Source organism: Pistacia vera, unplaced genomic scaffold (genome assembly GCF_008641045.1).
Source record: "Pistacia vera cultivar Batoury unplaced genomic scaffold, PisVer_v2 Contig122, whole genome shotgun sequence".
Classification (NCBI taxonomy): Eukaryota; Viridiplantae; Streptophyta; class Magnoliopsida; order Sapindales; family Anacardiaceae; genus Pistacia; species Pistacia vera.
Genome location: NW_022195271.1, coordinates 325,286 through 344,988, shown reverse-complemented (window position 1 = coordinate 344,988; position 19,703 = coordinate 325,286). Strand labels below are relative to the sequence as shown.

The window sequence follows — 19,703 nt, the reverse complement described above, 5'->3', positions numbered from 1 at the left end:
CAGACCTTTGACCTAATAAACTAATTGACAAATTAAAACAGAAATATTATTAATATCTCTAAGGAATAAATAGTTAATTAATAATAAAAAATAGTTATGGACCGGTAATCGAATCTACTTTGGTTTGATACCTCAATCTAACTTCTTCACTTGCTTAGTTATAATTTGATTTCTATATTAATTCATTAAAATTAGATGTTCAATGCATGTGGAGAACATAACAATTACTACCGGGATTTGTATACTGGGGGCCCAAAATATCTACAACGAATAAAAAATCTCTCTCTTTTTGTTTTGGTGGTAATAAACTAGTAACTTTATTAGAAGATTTAAAAACAACCATAAGAAGACAACTAAAATACGAAACCAAATCTCACACCCCTCTAGTAACAAAAACATGCACCAATAAAAATTGCAAGGCTAACGAAAGCCGACGAAAGCTGGAAACATTGGTGAGATGGAGCAGTGTTAGTAGCATGACTAGGTGGCGTCAATGGAGAGGATCTTGAAGGCGATGAAGCATAATTAGGACTGGCACTTGGGCGAAAAGAAACTGGAGTCACCATGATGTCAACCTTCTGTCCGGCTTCACAATGACCAGGAACGCCGCACAAGAAATAGTAGTGACCAAGACTCTTGAGGGTGATAGAGTCAGAACCCGAAGTGTAGACGGCGATGGAAGACGTTGCGTTGCATGACTGAAAATCTTGATGGGATACTTGTTTCACATTGTGAAATTGATTGTTGTAATTGAACACTGCATGTAAACATACACAGAATTAGATAATGGTTATGATATATACAAAACAGACTCTTAATATTGCAACAATAAATAAACCAAATCAGAAGTCATCATAAGAATGTTTAACCAAAAATAAATAAAGAAGGATGTAAAAGAGTGGAGGAGCTTACCAATTTTATCTCCAACATGGAAGTTCTTGGAAGAAGCCCACTTGTTGTAATCGACATTTCCCATAGTACTCCACCCAGCAGAATCACCGACTTCGTAAACGGCACCAAGAGAGACTCCAAAAAGAGTTGTCATCAACAAGAAAGCAACGAAGTTCTTTGCGAAAGCCATTGCTAATTAAGCCAAGAGAGCAAGAGAAGAGGAGGATCGATCAAATAGTGAATTATGTGTGAGAGCCTACAGGTGGTTGGTTTGAACGTTTATATAAACGGATTTTGTAGTCCGAATCCTACCTTGATTTTACTTCCTACATAGATTAGGATTCACTCTTATTGGCTAAGTTACACTGCCAATCAAGTTTCCTAGATGCAGTTGGATTCGAGGATATCATAAAATATTTATAACAGATTTATAGAATATTTATAACAAAAAAAAAAAAAAAAAAAATATTGGATTAATTGGGACGTAGCCAACAGCTTTTTAGGAAAGTTGATTGGCAGCTTAATTCTATAAGATAAACCAATTATAATGAATCATATACTCCATAGGAAAAATAATCAAACAAGGACTAGGAATACAAAATTCATTACATATATATATACGTATGCGCAGGCTCAGACTACTTGATCTTCCTCTTTTCTTGAATTCTTCGTTGCTCACTTCGGTTGATTAATTAGTAATTAGTAATGGCTCTCGCTAAGTATATTGTTGCTTTCTTGCTATTGACAACCTTTTTTGGAGCTTCTCTTGGTGCTGTTTACAAAGTTGGTGATTCTGCTGGGTGGAGTGCTATGGGCAATGTCGATTACAACAAGTGAGCTTCTACCAAGAACTTCCATGTTGGAGATGTTATTTGGTAAATATGCTTCTTCTTTTTCAACTTTTTTCCTTTTATATATTTGTTTATATAATATGTCTTTCCCTTTTGTTCGTTCAATAATTTTTAAGATAATCTTTTCATCAACTAATTAATTATTTATGGTTTATATGCTTGCAGTATTCAATTTTAACAATCAATTTCACAACGTCAAGCAAGTTTCGCATCAAGATTTTCAGGACATCTTCAATGGCTGTTTACAGTTAAGGCTCCTATTCTATCAACCTCAAAGGTCTTGGCCATTACTATTTCTTGTGTTGCGTTACTGGTCATTGTGAAGCTGGTCAGAAGGTTGACATAATATTGACTCCAGTTTCTCTACGCCCAAGTTCCAGTAGTAATTATGCTTCACCTCCTTCAGTATCCTCCCCAATGACCGTACCAAGTCCCACCATCAACACTGCTTCATATATCCAAGCTTTTAAGCTTTCCTGTGCTTCGGTTCTGCTTGCATTTCTTGTTACTGTTTTTGGATGGTAGACAGTTCTATATATTGTTATCAAGCACAAGACTGAAAGGAAAACTAATGTGATTTTGATGCTTTAATTATATAACCCAATGAAGACACATTAAGGGTACATTTAAAAATATTTTTATGAGCAATATATCAGAATTTTGTTCTCTGAACTGTTCATTTTATAATGTTAATTGGAATATATAAAATAAGTCTTTAATAGAGTCTAACCAAATTGTACTTATCTAAGTACTATCAATAGAAATTTTGGAATTTTTTTATTTTAGTTTTTGGGAAAACTGACGTGGTAATAAGAGAGGTATGTCACGTCAGTTAGTACTTGGGTTATATGATTTTTTGTTAGTACACATAGTATTATTCATGTTTAATATAATTGTGAAACACTTAAATGCGTCATGCAATCAAAGATACATCATCCTAAATCCTAACACCTTCGCTTTTAAGTAAATGTGTAATTGGGTCGTCTTTTCTTTCTCAACCAACTCTCTTAGGTTTTCATGATTATTATAATGAAATAATTCTTGAGTTTCTCTGATCAGTCAATACAAACCATTCAAATTTTACTGCTGGCACTGTATAGTTCTTAATCTTGCCAACACGAATCAACCCTCCGGTTGGTCTCACAAGAGAAGCACGTATCGGAAAATTTTTAAGACAATTAGTTTTGTTACTACAGTAAAAAGATTAAAAAAAGCACGAATCATGGATGTCAATATTGATAACATATAAATACAAAGCAGACAATGAAATTGATAATTCGCTCTCTCTCTCTATATATATATACAATGATGATACAAGGGAAAAAATTAATTTACTTCTGTGAATTTCTGCACTTGATATATATATATATATATATGAACAAGCTAGGAGTATTAATATATTATACATAGCAAAAACGATACGTTAAATCTGCTTCTCGCTGTCTCCGAGACAGAAAAACAAACACTTCATATTAGCCCCGATAGCTCGTAGTCAAAGATACTGACCTCTTGCTGAATCTGATTACAAGTAGTATTATAAAGAGGGTATGGCTCCATATCCAATAGCCATGACTCCAAATCCCCATATGATAACATCTCTTCTTCTTGTTGATTCATCAACAAATACTCTGAAGAAGTAACATTACTCTCACCCTGCAGGTATATCTGCCTACAATAACTTTGCTCCAATTCTTCGGGAAATAATACTTGCTGGTTGCATAGTTCAAAAGAAGACTCAGTGGACGCATCAGACGACGCTTCCAAGCTACTTTCAGGCTCCCTTGTATGAACATGAACATCATCTTCTATATGGATAGTTGAGATTTGATCAACTGTTGTTTGATCTGGATTGTACGTTGAATCAGGTGGGGATGAGACAGTAGTTGTAGTATTTCCATTGCCAGTTAGCTCTTGAACAAGATTCTTGAAGCTTGAGCTGTCAGTGATGTAAACCTTTGGCCGCAAAACTTTTATCAAGCTGTTGAGTTGCTTTTTCTCATGAGGATTCTTAGATATTTTCTTCCCCATGGTTTCAAGGGTTTCCAAACAGCTGGCAATTTGGAATTAACCCCACCTGGAGCGGAGCATCCAAAGAGAGCTATAAATATGAAGCTTAATCAAGTAAAATGAGATTATATGTGAACGTGAGATTGATGGAAACAAAACAAGTCAGAATTCATAAAGTAAAGATGCTGAAAATGATGTTGATTCTTCAATAAAAATTGTTTATACGAATCCCTAACTACCCACCAACCTATATCCTTTATATTATGCCATCTCTCTTTCTCCCCTTCTTATCAGAGTTTGACACATCAAAGGAGAAATGCTAAGATTTGGATTCACATATAGAAAGAGAGAGAGGATGTAGATGTCAGTCAATTCTAGATGCTCGTTAATTTTAGGTTTAAGGATTTTAATTACTTAAATATTAAATATAATATGGCCTAGTAGAAGGACATCGAAGGCACGCAGCTTACTATTGAAACATTCGTCTTTTTCTGTTTGTTTTGCTTCCAATTACATCTAACGTAATTGGTATTAAGTTAAGCAAAATAAACATATAAATGGTTTTCCCGTTTCAGAAAATCTCATCTCTATATAAACTTGATGTAATTAACCCCATGTAGAGTTAACAGGGGTTTGAGGATAAACTTGAGGAGGCAACAACGGCACGATTTTTGGGTGATTTAATTAAGAATTATTTGAGTTGGAGAGATAATAATGAAAGAATTTTATATGTTATGAAGTTGAAATGTACAGTATGAACAGAGTTGGAGTGAGGATATGAAAAGCCTCTACCTTGCGGTTAAAGAAATAGGAAAATGAGGACGGTTTAATAACAGATGTTAGCTTACTAGAGGCTGAAAAGGAATATTATATATCTTAAACATTCCATCACATCAGGTATGTTATTTTGTTTCAACATATTTAGGTTTATTAGGCTGATAAAGAAATTAATATTCCAAATGAATTTCATGTCAACATCCTACATCAAATCAAGATCTAGAAATTTGGCGCTGGCTGTCTTCAATAAAAATATAAATCAATTATGTTCATCAAGGTTTCAATTTCAAATGAAATTTATATTATTTTCGGAGCCCCAGTTGTAGAATAATTGCGTAAATGGAAGAAGCATGAAAACTACATCTGAATTTAATAGGCGAAGCTAAGAACAAGTTATGTGGACAAAGCAGAATTGAAATTAGGGCTATCAACTAACTGATGGATTGAAAAGATAAGAACAGGTTTTGCTTTATTCTAGCAGGCAGTTGGATTCTTATTCGTATACCATTTGCAAACTCAAGTGAATCAAAACCAATTGTTTTGCTTAAATAGAATCTTTGGTACTTGAAAATCCATTATTTAGCATCCAATTTTTGTTTCCTGACCCAAATAATAGATCAACCCCAAAGACAACATGCTACACCTGCATGGTATCCACCATTTCAAAATCATAAATGAAAGTAATTACTTCGAATTTAACTATTGAATGTTATAATATATTATTAAACTACATTAAAAATCTGATCAATTTCAAAAGCAGTTAACCGGTTCGGTTAACCGCTTTTCTAAACCGAACTGGATTTTCGGTTCGAAAAAATTTATAAACCGAAACCGAACCGGTTTTAGGGAAAACCGATTTTGCGATTAACCGGTGTTCCCTTTTTTTTTATAAAACTTTTTTTTTTTAATTTTGTCCTAAATTAAATTGTAAATATAGACAATACATTAGGAACTAAGAAAAAAAATTTGGATTGGGATTTTAGATTGACTAAATTAGAGATTTATTTTAGTTTAGGTTACTATTTATTTATTTAATATATATATATTTGAAAAACGGTTTTCGATTAACCGTTTCTAATTTCTCTCGAACCGGTAACCGAACCAAAAATTCCGTTTTTTGAATTTTCCGAACCGTTTTTTCGGTTAACTGGTTTTTCGGTTCGGTTTTTGCATTTTTTTGAACACCACAGGCTAAACCAGGGAATCAACCATGAATTTAGAGATGATGTTTACAGTATAAACTAATGAAAGCAGGGAAAATTGCCGAGCCCAACCATAGGACTGGTATTATAATCCTTTAAAATACAATTTACGATCCTACATACATGACAAGCCCCTAGTATGTATCAGGGTCAGAAAAATCAGCAATACTTAACGGCTTAAATTCTGATAGATCAATTTATCAGCTGGCGAAGAGAATAAAAGAATAGGTAAACCAACAACGGACATTCAATTTGATTTCAGTTTATTAAACATGACTCACTTAGCAATCAATAGAAGTTTGTCACAACTCAAAAGTATGTTAAACAGGTCCTATAGATTAAGAAAACAGATTTTGTTAAAGAATAAACTGACATTGTGAATTCTAATTCTACTTTACACAAACAATTGTAAACGTCATCATTGAACTTATAGAGCAGCAAGCATTTGAAACAATGTATACAAAAATAAATTGAAATGTGTATATCTAAGGAGGTACAACTAAGAACCTTGGAGCAGAGGATCCTACAGAGCTGTTCAGTCAATGATCCCATTGCTTTCCTGATGTCGAGATATTTTGACTAGGAATCCAGAAACCTAGACAGGAACACAAAATGTTAATTCAAATTCTAAGGGAATAATGAACACAATATTAAATTCAACTGAAGATATAATTTGTACCTGAAAATTGCAATATGAATGACACATCTCCTTATGAATTTTCCTCATTCATACCACGTATTTAAATCTTCCTAAAGGCAAAAACCTGGTAAAGGCGATTCTTTCTTTCTTTTTTTAACAACACTAGTTTACAAGAAGGTTAGTCATCAACGCTTTTGCGATGCACGAGACTTTTCAGTCAAAGACGACCCCAGTTGAAGCATGAGAGGATATACAGGGCTGAATTCTTTGTCTCCTCTTGCCCTTACCTTTACTGCATAATCATCCAGAGTTGCCTTAATACCTTTCCATATCTGATCCTCCCCTTGAGAATCTAGCCACAATGAATACTGCAGATATGTAAGCTTGTTTCTTTGCAGTGGTGAATGCAATTCATCCGGGCCCCGAGAGTAAAGATGGTGAAGTATGACACTTGGTGGGAGATCTTGAAGAAGAGGAGATGCTCCCAGCTGAGATGTTTCCAAGAAAATAAGAGGCCGAAATGCTCGAAGAGCTCGATAGGGTGCACCAAGTTGTTCAACTGGGAACAAGTTCTGTCCCACAGCTAACTCCAGCTCAGCCATATCTCTAGCCAGCCTCAATTTCCCTGATTCTGAGAGAGGTCTTACAAGAGAAGCATGCCTGATAAAAAATATCAGAACCCGAGAAGCCATGCTCCGAACCAGCCTAGTGCATATAGTTTCTGTCCCTGCAGTGATAGCATTAGCTGAAGAAGGCAACAGCCTAGATAGGAACTCTTTACGGAAATGAAGAATGCACTTCTGTAGCTCCTCCATGTAAGGCGAAGCATTATTGTCCATTGCAGCATCCATGCCAAGCACACCAAAGTTCTGATCATGAATTTGCAAGATGCAAGACTCTAGCCGGTCAACCATTGCTTGGAACAAGGATGTAACTGAATCACAGGCAACTCCATATATTGTACCAATAGAGGGAGACAGCACATCTGCAGCTAGAGTAGGCAGTCCTGAGATCATCAATGATATGCGTGTGTAAATTTCTTGCAGATGCTGACACAATGCGAAGTTCTTGAGTTGCGCTGATGTTGCAGGATCAGATATTTGACGTGCTTCAGGACCAGTAGATATCTGCCATTAGAATGTAGCTTAATAATATTCAAGCAATTTCAACACAAGCATGTCTGAAAAACAAGTAGAATCCTTGAAATAGTTAACTTACGTTTGCTTGTCAAAAAATAAGCTTCAGAAATTGTATAATTTTACATAATTTTCCTCACACAAAAGACATATATATATATATATATATGTCATAGTTCAGCAAATTGATGAAAACAATTGTCAAGCTAGTTAAGTTCGTCCCTGATTTTCATCATTTTACTATGTTTGAAAAAACAATTACCTGGTATTCAGCCCGTTGCGCGAGCAAGATCAAAACCTTGCCAATTTCCCGTAATACAAGAAGAGTCAAACGCCCATCCATCTGTACAGCTTCAATCTCTTCCTGAATGCGTGATATAATTCTTGAAATTTGTTCTTTCGAAGGAACACTTCCACGGCTAGACACTGGGAAAACGGTATTCACAAGATCAGATAGGCGACTTAAGCAGAGGGCCAAGAAAGATGTCTGGAATATTTCAATAGCCGCAGCAATCTGATCTTTTCCTTCCGAACTGATAGCTGGTAAAACCCCTTTGACATCTGTATCACGAGAAATTCTTTCAAGTAGATTCTCTATCATTGAAAGGAGTTTTGGATATCCCATAGTAAATATCTCTTTGACAAAGCTTGATGCAGTAAAAGCAGACTTCATTTGACTAGCAAAAGCCTTCACAAGTGCCTCCCAAACACGATCTGTTAACATTGGATCACCCTCCTGTTCACAGTAACAGCTAATATGAGGAGTTAAAAGAAAGGGAATGAAATTGAAATGAACACACAATCCCAGAGCAGTGAGGTACAAGGTGATTTTATGAAAGCGCTCTGTTGAAGCATACAAACTCTTGGTGAAATGCAAACCTTATGCACACATCATGATGCAAAGAAAACACTAAAATCTTCCTCCAACCCTAACTACCTAATATAGTTGAAAGATTTAACACTGCATTCTGGCTTCTGAGTGTGCTTCTAAAAGTAATCATTATTTTCAGAAGAAACTCTCCTTAAAAATTTAAAGAGTTACAAACTCTCACATTTGTACCATGATCCGAATTCAACCCCTCTACTTTTTTTTTCCAAGTTGCCAAAACTATATTTCTCACAGACAATCAAATTACCTATTAACTAACAAAGCAAACATACTATGTAAAGTTCAAAATTGCACTGCCTTCATACTCTTCGAAATAAAGAAATCCAATGCTTAAAATGCCAACCAACATTCTCCATACTATCACTAATCATACAACAACAGTGTCAACCTAAATACAGAAACAAATACATCAATTACCTAAATAACCTCATCAAGCAGCAACACATGAGTAAACGGGTCTCTCTTTTTCGACAAAACCCTCTGCAAATGCCAAACAGCAACAACAATGGAATGCAACTGATCCATACAAGTCCCGATCCTCTGCCACAACCCTTCCCGAGCCTTCACCCCTCCTCCAATCTGCGGAGTTCCCGAACCTCGTATCCCTCCCGGCCCGAACCCAGCACCACCTCCCCCCGAAATCGCCTTCATATCCAACGCCACACTCACGCTCTTCACTCCCATGTTCTTATACTTATTCACCAAATGTTCAACCGTCCCCTTCAACTCCCCCATATTATAAAAAACTTGCAATCCCGTCCCTACTTGCGCCTGATTCAACCCTTCCATTCCTCCTTCTAAGACTTTCATCGCTTCGTTTCTCAGTTTCTCCCCCACTTCATTAACCCAAAACAACTCCTCATCAATAACGTCAATGCCGGTCAACTCGTACTCCTTACACATTGTAATTATCTCGCAATGAAGCTGCGCTGCTTTCGTCAGATCTAGCTTTTCCGGATCTGCTTCAGACGCCGAGAGAAGATCGCGAAGCTTCTTGGATAACCTAAGTGCACGGATCGTGTGCTGAAGGAGTTCGGTAGTACGGTGGAGATTAGACAACTGTACGGTTTTAGATTTGATAGACTTGTAGGGATCGGAAAGCTCGGATCGGACGAGACGGACGGATGATTGTAGTGATGAGATGGCAGATCGAACGGTGGAGAGAGCGTGTTCCGCGTGATTTAGAGATGATAGCTGATTGAGAAGGTCGGTGTGGCGGGAGAGTACTTCGGAGCGGAGTTGATTCTCCAAGAGACGAATGGCTTGGTGAAGTTTTTCGGCAGTGGAGGCGGGAGAGCCTGAGGAGAGGGCGGCGGAGGAGAATGAAGTGGAGGAGAAGGACGGGGAAAGGAAGGCGGAGAGGATTGGGTCGCGGGCGAATGCGTCCAAGGGTGACGCTGAGGTTGTCGTTGTTGATGGTGGTGCTGTTGTTGACGTTGGTGTTGTGATTGAAGAGCTTTTGAAGGTGGAGAGACGGTGGAGAGGAGAAGCGCTGGACGGTGCTGCCGGTGAAGCCATTTTGCTTCAACTGTAGCCGTTTTGCGATAGTGAAGTATTTGGCGTTACACTTTGATTTGTATAATAGGATATATTTTTTTCATTTGATTTTAGTCTTGGATATTAAGGAAAGTTTCTGTTTCAGTGTTTTTCTTTAGGGAAGCTTTTGGAGAATTTATAAATGTAAAATGTCCCTAATTCAGGGACCGAACTGAAAAAAAAAAAAAAAAAAAAGGCCTCTTAGGCTCTTACCAAATCTTTCTTTCACATTTTCGTAGACGATTATAACCTTTGTTATATAAGCAACCCAAACTTACTCGAACCTTAACTCCTTTCTCCTCACATTCAAACTCTAAACAAACTCAAACTCCCTCCATTCATCAATCGGAATTGTCACCGTGATTTGAAATGTATTTAGCGGTGAATTAGAAGAAAGCCATATGCTTGGTTTGAAACTAAGTTTTTTATATTTATTTCCAACATATGTGTTATTATTTATTGTTTTCATGTGATTAAATTATTTTGCAAGGAATAAAATGATAATTATTTAAGAATATTTTCATAACACTGGAAGATGTGGAACACTATAGAGCATATGTTAGCCACTGTTGCAAGTTATCACTCCTTACTTGTTGAAAAAAACTGATAACTTTGAAATATATTCGTATCATAATTTAAAAATGTAAAAACGTTACACGATGACATACCACAACAAGATATAAAGTTTAATAACTATAGGGCATTTACATTAAAGTTTATAGAGTACCTTATGCACGGCATCCCGCTTTCCTGTATTGAGAGACATGATGGATCCATACTTAGGAGACATATTGTGTATTTTATTTTTCATAAAGTAATGTTCTATAATAGTAAATTAATGAATAATGTAATTGTACATGTTTTATTGAAATTTAATGACAATATTTGCTTTTCTATATGTATTTATATAAGTTTATTGGCAAATTATGCGTCTAATTAGATTGTGTTTACAGTGTTTTCCAATGGTGTGTTTCATTAAAATTACATGTATCAATTCTTTTAACCCGGAAACTTATAATTATACTGATTATCAAGCCTTATTGGTTTACAATGTTATAGATAATGAACATTACAAGGAAAAATACATTTAGAATACAAGCTACAAAACATTAATCGCATTGATTTTGTATGGTTAAAGTATAAGTAATCAATTTGTTATAAGCTACAAAGCATGCTTATTAAAGTGTTAGTCATCTATACATTACAATCTTCAAAAAAACAAAAAAAATCTTCTCTTTACATATTGTATCGAACCATCAAGCTTAAACTCTTAACGTCTTTCGTACTTCAAAATAACTCGAATAATATTCATTATTTCCACAAAGTTAATATAAGAGGTTATATATGCACAAGTACAAGCAATTTTCAAATGTTAGAACACGAAATAAACAAAGTACCAATTCAACCTGACAATGCTTGGTACATATCAATCGAACATTATTCTAGAATTGATAATACCCAACATAGCCCGATATCACCTGATCGACTTTGTTCAATGTTTCTACTTCAAATGTGGCCTATACCCTATTATCGTGCACTTATGGAGTTATTGGAAATGTATGCCCAATAGTGCCCAATTATCGAGTATTGGGCACTGGTCGTCTTCTACCTCTAGCGTAAACCTAACTGAAACTATCCCAAATCCACAATTTCAACTATTTTATATACATTATGACTTACAAATTAACGTAACAAGCATACATATTTCCACCCACCCTATGATATAGTATATAAGATCAATTTTATAAGAAATTTTCAATTATTTAATATTTCAAACCATAAATAACATACCAATTGGGCTATGACTTATATGGACAAAAACTCCACATGACTTCTAATGGACGAAAAACTCCACAAAGAAGCCAAATAATGTCTTCTTCTCAACAAATTAAGCTTTAATAATGTTGGATGGTGTGGGAACTGTTGTAAGGAGAAATTCGAGAGAAGAAAACAAGCATTAGGCCAAGTGTTATTGGAGAGAAGGGGCAATTTCGTCAAATTGAAACATAAAATATGTGAAAGAGACCTTTGGTGAGAATTTTTTTTTTTTTTGGGGCGGGGGGGGGGGGGGGGGGTGGGTGGGTTATTTTTCAGTTCAATCCTTGAATTAGGGATATTTAATATAATCTCCAGTTTTTAATAAATTTCGATGAAATAATAATTCTGAATAAAAATGTATACGTTTTACACCATTAACTAAAGTAATTAAAGATCTCATGATATTAGGAAAATATATATTTTTTTTAACTCAATAAATTGTAACTTTGTTTTCATGTATATAATATTTTATTTTTATCATTTCTTATTTTATTTTCGTTGTTTAGTGTTGTGTAATCTTCCATAATTTTTAAATTTTTTTGGTTAACTTAATTCATGTATAAGAATATTTAAAAGGTCTTGTTTGGATTAAGGGATTCTAAATGAATGATTCTATTAAATCCATGTATTTGGTAAAATCCTTCATTTGGTTTAAAAAAAAAAAAAATTGAAATCCATGGATTTGGGAAAATCCACCACCCTCCATAATCCTTCATTTTTTAGAGTTTTAAAATCCCAAATCCATCAATGTTAATAAAAATGAGGGATTTTGTTAATATTTCAATACAATTATTATTAATAATTTAATATCCCAGTAATTACCCTTCACCCTAATTAAATGACATGTACTTGTCGCTTATCTCCTTTTGAGTTCTCCACTTTTACATCATCGGTAATTACCTTTTACACTAACATGCTTTGTTTAAATTTGCTAATGCTCTAACAAGTTTTGTATGTTTTTAGACATAGTGTTAGTACATTATATTGACACAAATTTTTTATATAGGTATGATTATGTTATATGTTTTAATATGAAATTATTCAATTATTGAAGTTATCATGAATGAAGATAGTTGATAAAATATTATATTAACTTGGAATTTTTTTTTCAAATCACAAAAAATCATTTATTATAATTGGACTTCTCTATCAAATATGATTTAACTTGTATTTAATTAGATGAAAGTTGAATTTTTGTTGGTTTTGGATATTAAAAGTAAAGTTGGAAATTATTTATCAAATCTATAGATTGTATTCATTTAACCAAACATGAGTGCATGGAAATTTGAATTAACAATCCATGAATTTTATATTTAAACCAAATAAGAAAATTTATAAAATACATAAATTTTGAATCCTTGTATTTTAAACTCCCTCAATCCAAACAAGTCCAAGAATATTTTACCTGGGAGCTAACTTGAATGTCATAATGATATTTCTAATTAACTCAATAAATAGGAATAGATATACAAGTATTATTTTGTATAAAAGTAAAACAATAATTGTGTGATAAAATTTGGGTTCAGGTCAGCTCATGGGCTACCTAAAAGGCTCTCACTCTTGGGCAGGTGGCTCGCAAGCCTACTGTAAGGCCTGGCCCGGCTAGAATTCCAGAACCACAGCCACAGGCCTTCTTCTACCAGTCCTCAGTCCTCACTAATCATGTATAATACTCTCATTCTTCTCCCTGTGCGAAAAATTCATGCATCGAATGACGTAATAAAATATTAACTATTAATTAATTATAAATTAATATTAATTGATAATCAGGATTACGTTACGTTATTCGGTGTATGAATTCGGTGTACTACTTTTGGTGATTATAACATTACTCAAAGTGAAAATGTCTCTCGTCCTTTCTCTGTCGGCATACATTATCCTGAGGTTGATTAATATTTTTTGGGCGGTCTTTTGTTTTGAAAAATAAGAAATTAAATTTTGGTATTAGAGGTTTGGTCGGATAGAAAAACATTAGATTATTATACCTATTTAATTTTATTATTAAGCACTATAAAAACATAAACAATAACTAATTAATACTAAAGTAAGACATTAGGAACCGTGTTTTCTGTTCAGTTCAAACTGGACCCGCGCGTTTTCTTGTTGCTTTCTAAATGGAACATTTAACTTTGTGTGCTGTAATCTGTAGTCTGTAACTCCCGTCTTTCACTTATTTAACAATTATCATAAATAAAAAAGGCCGAGTGATCCACCCAAAGTTTTCTATAAAGACAATATGATACCCAAAAGGTTTGGAAATAACAATTATCCACTTTCTGTTAGGTTCTGGTAGTGAAATCTGTTAGAGGAAAGATAAAATAATAAATTTTCATTTAGCCAAAACATCTTACGATTTAAAATTCTTGTATCTATTTTTAATATGAATTTTCTTTATTCTATTTTTATAATTAATTTTAATTAAAATTACACAAAAACTCTAACAGCAAACATATCCGCCTTTGCCACCTCTCTTCTCCTTCTGTGTTTTTTTCTTATTCACCTCTTTCTTCTTTCTTCTCTTCTCTGTTTTGTCTTCATTTCTAATTTGAAAAATCATCAAAATCAAATAAACAACAAATCTTGTCCTATGCAATCAAAAAGCCAAAATAAGAGAAAGAAGGCGGAGAAAGGATGAGATGAAACGAGTTAAGAGAAAAAAAAAAAAAAGAACGGAAAAAGGCAGAGAAGAGATGAGATGTAAAGAGAGATGAGGAAAAAAAAAAAAAAAAAGATAAAATTTAGGGATTTTATAAAATATGAAAAGTCAAAATTACCCTTTAAGTATCAAAGAATATCAATAAGACCATGTCATCTAACAGATTTTACTGACATAACCTTACGGAAAGTGGGTAATTATCGTTTCCAAACCTTTTGGGTACCAGAATGTTATTACGGCAAACTTTGGGTGGGTGCAAAATGTTCGGCCAAATAAAAAACCGATATCGTTAGTTTAAGCTTTCTAAATTTTATAATCTTAAAAGAAAACAAGGAGATTGAGGTTTTCAGTCATAAACTGTACAGAAAGGATCGTAAATTTTATGATAATTATATATAAATTTGAGTAGTTTTAATAACCCTTAAACCCAGTATGTGAAGGATTAATACAACTTAGTAACTTACATTGAAGTCATTTGTCGGATGCCAACGAATTTCTTAAAGCTGCAAATTTTCCATGTAAATTGTTGAGAAACTACAAATCTACAACAAATTCATTAAAAAAAAAAAAAAAATTACTAACAAATTCTAATTACAAGTTACAATCATCTAATCCCAACTGTGGGCTGAAAAAATATAAAATTGAGATAGAAATCCATAGTGAGAGAGACATTGATGAAAGAAGGAATGAATGGGTGCAATGAAGAAGATAGAAAACCAAGAATCAAAAGTTGCAGCCACAGCAAAGGAAGAAGAAGCAGACAGTGGAGACAAGAACAACGGCTTCCACAACGTACATAACCTTGAACACCAAATCATCGAATATCTTGACCTGAAAATCGAGGCGTTTCCATTTGAAAGCGTTCGAGATTTTCCACGGCAACGGCCACACTAAGTTCTCTTTGCTCGTACCTTTCTTGAACGACCAAGTCTTCGACCAAGAACTCTCTTTGCTCATAACTTTCTTGAACGACCAATTCTTCTTCGCTGCCGCTGCCTCTGCCTCTGCCATTAACAACACAAATCAGAAACTCTCTCTTTCTCTCTCTCTCTCGACTATGCTTTATCTATATCTATCTTCTTCCCTTGGCTTTTGCAATTGCAGCTGCTTTGTTCGTGTGGTATATGGCGTATATATTATATATACATATAGATTATGATGCTTTTCGTTGCTTTGGTTTTAACAAAAAGGGGAGGCGGTTGCTAGATGAAGATGAGGAGGGTATTTTAGGGTTTTCACAGCTTTGTTTGAGTTCTAGTCTTCTAGATCTAGACCTAGTAACGTCATTTTAGTTATTTGTTAATTGATTTAAAATAAATGTAATCAAAATAATAATAAATTCTCTAAAGATATTCTGAGCTTGCTAAACGATTAAAATAAAGCAATGAATAAAGAGCATGGAAAGTTGTTTGGGTACCCTTGAAGGGCCTATGAAGAATTTGTTCTGGTGTTTCCGTGCAACGGCTAAAACTAAAAAGCAAAATGACATCTAATAAACTGCTGGAATCCAATAGCTGCCACCAAACGGCATTTTGGACTCATTAACTAAATTAATTTTCTTTCAATTTGGTCAACCTTAGGCTAACGGCTAATGCAGTAAGCCAGTAAAGCATAAAAGACTTATCACATTTTTCGAATAACGCCCCACGTTTCTAATATTAAACATGACGAAAGTTGTCTTCCTTGTTTGCCAGCTTAATTTCACTGTCATTTACAATGTTGTTGTTCCAGATGAGATACATTTTGAACAGAACAGGGGATCTACCTAGTTACTGCAAATTATATGAAAATATCATAAGCTTTTTTATTTTATTTTATGTATTTCAAGTATTCGAGAAAGACTGATATGAAATAATGAAAATTTTAGAAAATTGTTTAAATGGTTAAATATTGTCTTACGTACGAGACAGTCAATCCATAAACAAAGACGGGGATAATCTTTTCAAAAGTACAAGCTGGACTCATTTTGTTAAAGACCTTGCTGGCCCAACTTATTCCTTGATTTTTATTACATAATGTCTTAGATAGAAACAATATTCTCATCAGTCGGACCGTAAAAACCAACGGTCACAAGATCAAATAATTCATCTGCACACTTCTGCAGAGCATCAATGAACAAACATATATATATATATATATATATATATGAAAGAATAAAGAATAAATCTTTGTTCATGATGGAATATTTTAAATTAATCAACAGGGTGGAAGATCCTTTGGTGGTGGTAGGATTGATTCTTCTGGCAACTTTCCATTCTCTACAACAAAAGCCATCTTCAGTCCCCACATAGTGTGCAGCTCAAGGTGACAATGCATAAACCAAGCACCTATAAATTAATGAATACAATGCACTTGTTAATTTGATATAAAACTCTAGGTGGGCATTTAAGCTACAGAAAAACTTAATTACCTGGATTATCAGCTCTGAATCTGATAGCAGTCCATCCGCCAGTTGGAACTCCAACTGTATTTCTCTCAGGAGGGTCAACCAAATTGAACTTAGCTGGGTCTTTCTTGGGATCAAAGTTTCCAATGCCACTTCCAACAACAAAAAAATTGTAACCATGGAGATGAAATGGGTGCGACTCCACTGTGAGAAGATTTGTATCCTGCAAAACTAACTCAATGGTGGAATTGAAAGCCACCTTACTCAGCCTCGTTCCTAGTGAAGTCCCGAGGTTGGCCGTAAGTGGTGCACCGGTGTAGTTAAATGGAACAGGAGGGCGGTCAGGGAAGTTACTTTTGAAAACTCCTGAGATGTTGAAATAATGAGCCTGCAAGAGCCCAATCTTTGGCATCACAAAGGTTATGTTGTTCAATGAAGCTGTGAGTTGTGTTCCATTTTGGCAAGTGGGACATGAGTTTTGTCCCAAACCAATTGTATAAAAAAGATGGCGGTCAATTTTAAGAGGGACTTGAGCAGGATACTGTGGAGTGTTTAAGCTTTTAAGTTTACTGTTATAGTTTAATGCAAAGTTTGTGTCATTGGGAGCAGGCAGGTTTGGCAAGATAGGAAGAACTGTGTTTGGGATGCCTTTGTATTGAAGAATGGCTGTAACAGTTTTATTGTCTACAGGAACTGGGGCGTCCATGAAAGGCCTGGCTGCCATGAAGTATCTGCTTGGAGATTGGTCAGCTTTAACAAGAACATTTGTAGTTTGACCAGGTGCAATTAGGATGGCTTGGGTTGTAAAGGGCTTGGTGTAGACCGCATCGATCTCTACAACAGTCATGTTATGACCAGCAATGGCGAAGAAGAGTTCATCATTAAGTGCAGCATTGACAATCCTCAGGAGGTATGTTTTACCCGACTCAACCTCCATGGCAAAGGTATCTAGAAGAAAAAGAAAATAGGTATTGAGATTTGAGTTAGGAGGGAATCAATCAAGTTTCAAGAGAAAGAAATCATAATCAACAAATTAATTATTGACGCTAGCTAGCTGGTTTTATACGTTTCTCAGAACATGGGAAAAGTGGCCCTGGTTTCCCGTTGATAGTATGAGCGTCTGAAGCTTGTGGTGGCAAACCCAATTTATTAGCTTGGTTTACAATGGTTTCGACATCAGAATTCCACCATTCTCCTGCATATATAAAATTAATTAAGCTTTGACTATACATGTTAGATTATTAAACTGCGTTCAAAACTTTCAGGTTTAGTGTAGATCAGTCATTGATTAATCATATTATTATATTACCAACCTAGAACTAAGTTAGTTTCTTGATAAGGTTGAGGAAATGGAAATGGAGTTCCTTCTTTGGGTAAGATAACAATAGCACCATAAACTGTGGCTCTTAGCCACAAAATATGTGCATGCCACCATAGAGTTCCTCTCTGTCCAGTGACGTTAAAATCATAAGTGTAGCTGTGTCCTGTCTTGATTGGACACTGTGTTATGTATGCCGGTCCATCTGCCCAACCATTGCGATATTGCTTCAACCCATGCCTGCATACAAAGTCACAAGCAAACGAGAACTAAATAATTGGCATCTCCAACTACATGTATATATCCTTCAAATTCATACCAATGAATGGACAAGTTATATTGGGCATAGTTGGTAACATTGACAAGAACTCGATCTCCTTCTCTTGCATAAATAGTAGGTCCTGGAAACTTTCCATTTACTGTAACAATTGGTTTAGCATGGCACAACCTGCTCACATTTTTCACTTGAATCTGAAACATCACAAACAAGAACAAAATATATATTATATCTACATTCATGCTGCATGATATCAAAATTAAGAAACCAATATCCATCGACGAAACAATAGTACATAACATTGTGATACCCACATCAAACTGATACTTCTTTACTGCTGCATCAACTGGAAATGAAAGTAACCCAAAAACAGAAAAAATGAGAAAGAGTGATGCCCAAAACGAATGCTGATGCATTGCCATAGTTTCCTTTTACTTACTGATTAAAAATGTAGTTTATGAATGAATGATAAAAGAGCAAACCATGGTACTTATAATGTAGTAAAATAAATGTTAAATATAAGGTAGGTGGATGGTAGTTAGTGCAGAGTTGGCAAAGCAATAGTTTCATTCGGTAAACAGAAAAGTTCCAGGGCTAAACAAAGCTTTGAAGCAACAGTTATAAGACGTTGAGATATCCATGTACTGTCTGTTAACAATGTATATATATTCGATTTAAACATATATTTGTAATATGGAGTACCGTGAAAGGTGATAATAATATTATAAGCATCCATTTTAACTTATTAAAATGTGCTAACTGCAACATTAAATAAAAAATTCTAGCTTTGCAGTAATCTCTTGCTTGGCCAGTGGTTTGTTTATCTGGGGTTTAAGGATGTTGGGTGACCGAAAGGGACTGATATTCTTCATCTAAGGTGTATGACTTTATAACAATAAGGCCGGTGTTTTGGGTCAATGTTCTCTGGGCTTCAGTATCTGTTTAAAGCCTCGGTCAAAACCCAGTGTAAATTCTATTAAAGAGTTAACGACCTGTGCCCACCTAGAAGATGGCTTAATCCTACCTCAGACTTTTAGAATATCATTTTTTCAGCCAAAACATAGATTTATTAGTAATTTTTATTGTAAAGAAGGGTAGAATAGTCAAAAGTTAGTTAAAAGCAAGAGCAGAATAGTCATATTGTTGTTTTGGTCGGATATTTTCCCAAACCCTAATCGCTGGTTTAGGCCAGTTCAAGTGGTTTGGCATGATTCTGGCACCGTTGATAAGTGTAGACTCCACCCTCAGCTTCCTCATCCTTCACTCACAAAAACCCCTCACTTTCCCACCACACAAAGCATGCTAATCGCTAACCGCCG

The 19,703-nt window shown here is 34.9% G+C and overlaps 3 protein-coding genes across 3 annotated transcripts; all 3 read right to left on the bottom strand.

Annotated features, from left to right (window-relative positions):
* Window positions 1-383: 383 nt before the first annotated feature.
* On the bottom strand, window positions 384-1,081 carry LOC116114771 (mavicyanin-like). The gene is made up of 2 exons (XM_031400911.1): window positions 913-1,081; window positions 384-757 (listed from the first exon to the last, which is right to left on the bottom strand). Exons 1-2 carry the CDS (start codon window positions 1,079-1,081, stop codon window positions 384-386), a joined length of 543 nt encoding a protein of 180 aa, XP_031256771.1.
* Window positions 1,082-5,974: 4,893 nt separating this feature from the next.
* Window positions 5,975-10,015, bottom strand: LOC116115148 (conserved oligomeric Golgi complex subunit 5). Its single transcript, XM_031401308.1, is given in 3 exon segments — window positions 5,975-7,495; window positions 7,767-8,240; window positions 8,811-10,015. Coding segments are annotated over 3 exon segments (2,517 nt in total). The 5' UTR covers window positions 9,912-10,015; the 3' UTR covers window positions 5,975-6,553.
* Window positions 10,016-16,584: 6,569 nt separating this feature from the next.
* Window positions 16,585-18,806, bottom strand: LOC116114762 (laccase-11-like). The gene is made up of 6 exons (XM_031400902.1): window positions 18,699-18,806; window positions 18,427-18,578; window positions 18,103-18,347; window positions 17,856-17,984; window positions 16,814-17,737; window positions 16,585-16,730 (listed from the first exon to the last, which is right to left on the bottom strand). Exons 1-6 carry the CDS (start codon window positions 18,804-18,806, stop codon window positions 16,600-16,602), a joined length of 1,689 nt encoding a protein of 562 aa, XP_031256762.1. The 3' UTR covers window positions 16,585-16,599.
* Window positions 18,807-19,703: the final 897 nt, after the last annotated feature.

What these genes read in the sequence shown, in the direction of transcription:
- LOC116114771 (XM_031400911.1), bottom strand. Translation starts at nt 1,081, where the DNA reads ATGGCTTTCGCAAAGAACTTCGTTGCTTTCTTGTTGATGACAACTCTT. An exon ending in CCATGTTGGAGATAAAATTG is followed by an intron (nt 758 to 912) that starts GTAAGCTCCTCC and finishes GTTTACATGCAG; the next exon opens with TGTTCAATTACAACAATCAA.
- LOC116114762 (XM_031400902.1), bottom strand. Translation starts at nt 18,806, where the DNA reads ATGGCAATGCATCAGCATTCGTTTTGGGCATCACTCTTTCTCATTTTT. An exon ending in AGAAACTAACTTAGTTCTAG is followed by an intron (nt 17,985 to 18,102) that starts GTTGGTAATATA and finishes TTATATATGCAG; the next exon opens with GAGAATGGTGGAATTCTGAT. An exon ending in ATTCAGAGCTGATAATCCAG is followed by an intron (nt 16,731 to 16,813) that starts GTAATTAAGTTT and finishes ATTAATTTATAG; the next exon opens with GTGCTTGGTTTATGCATTGT.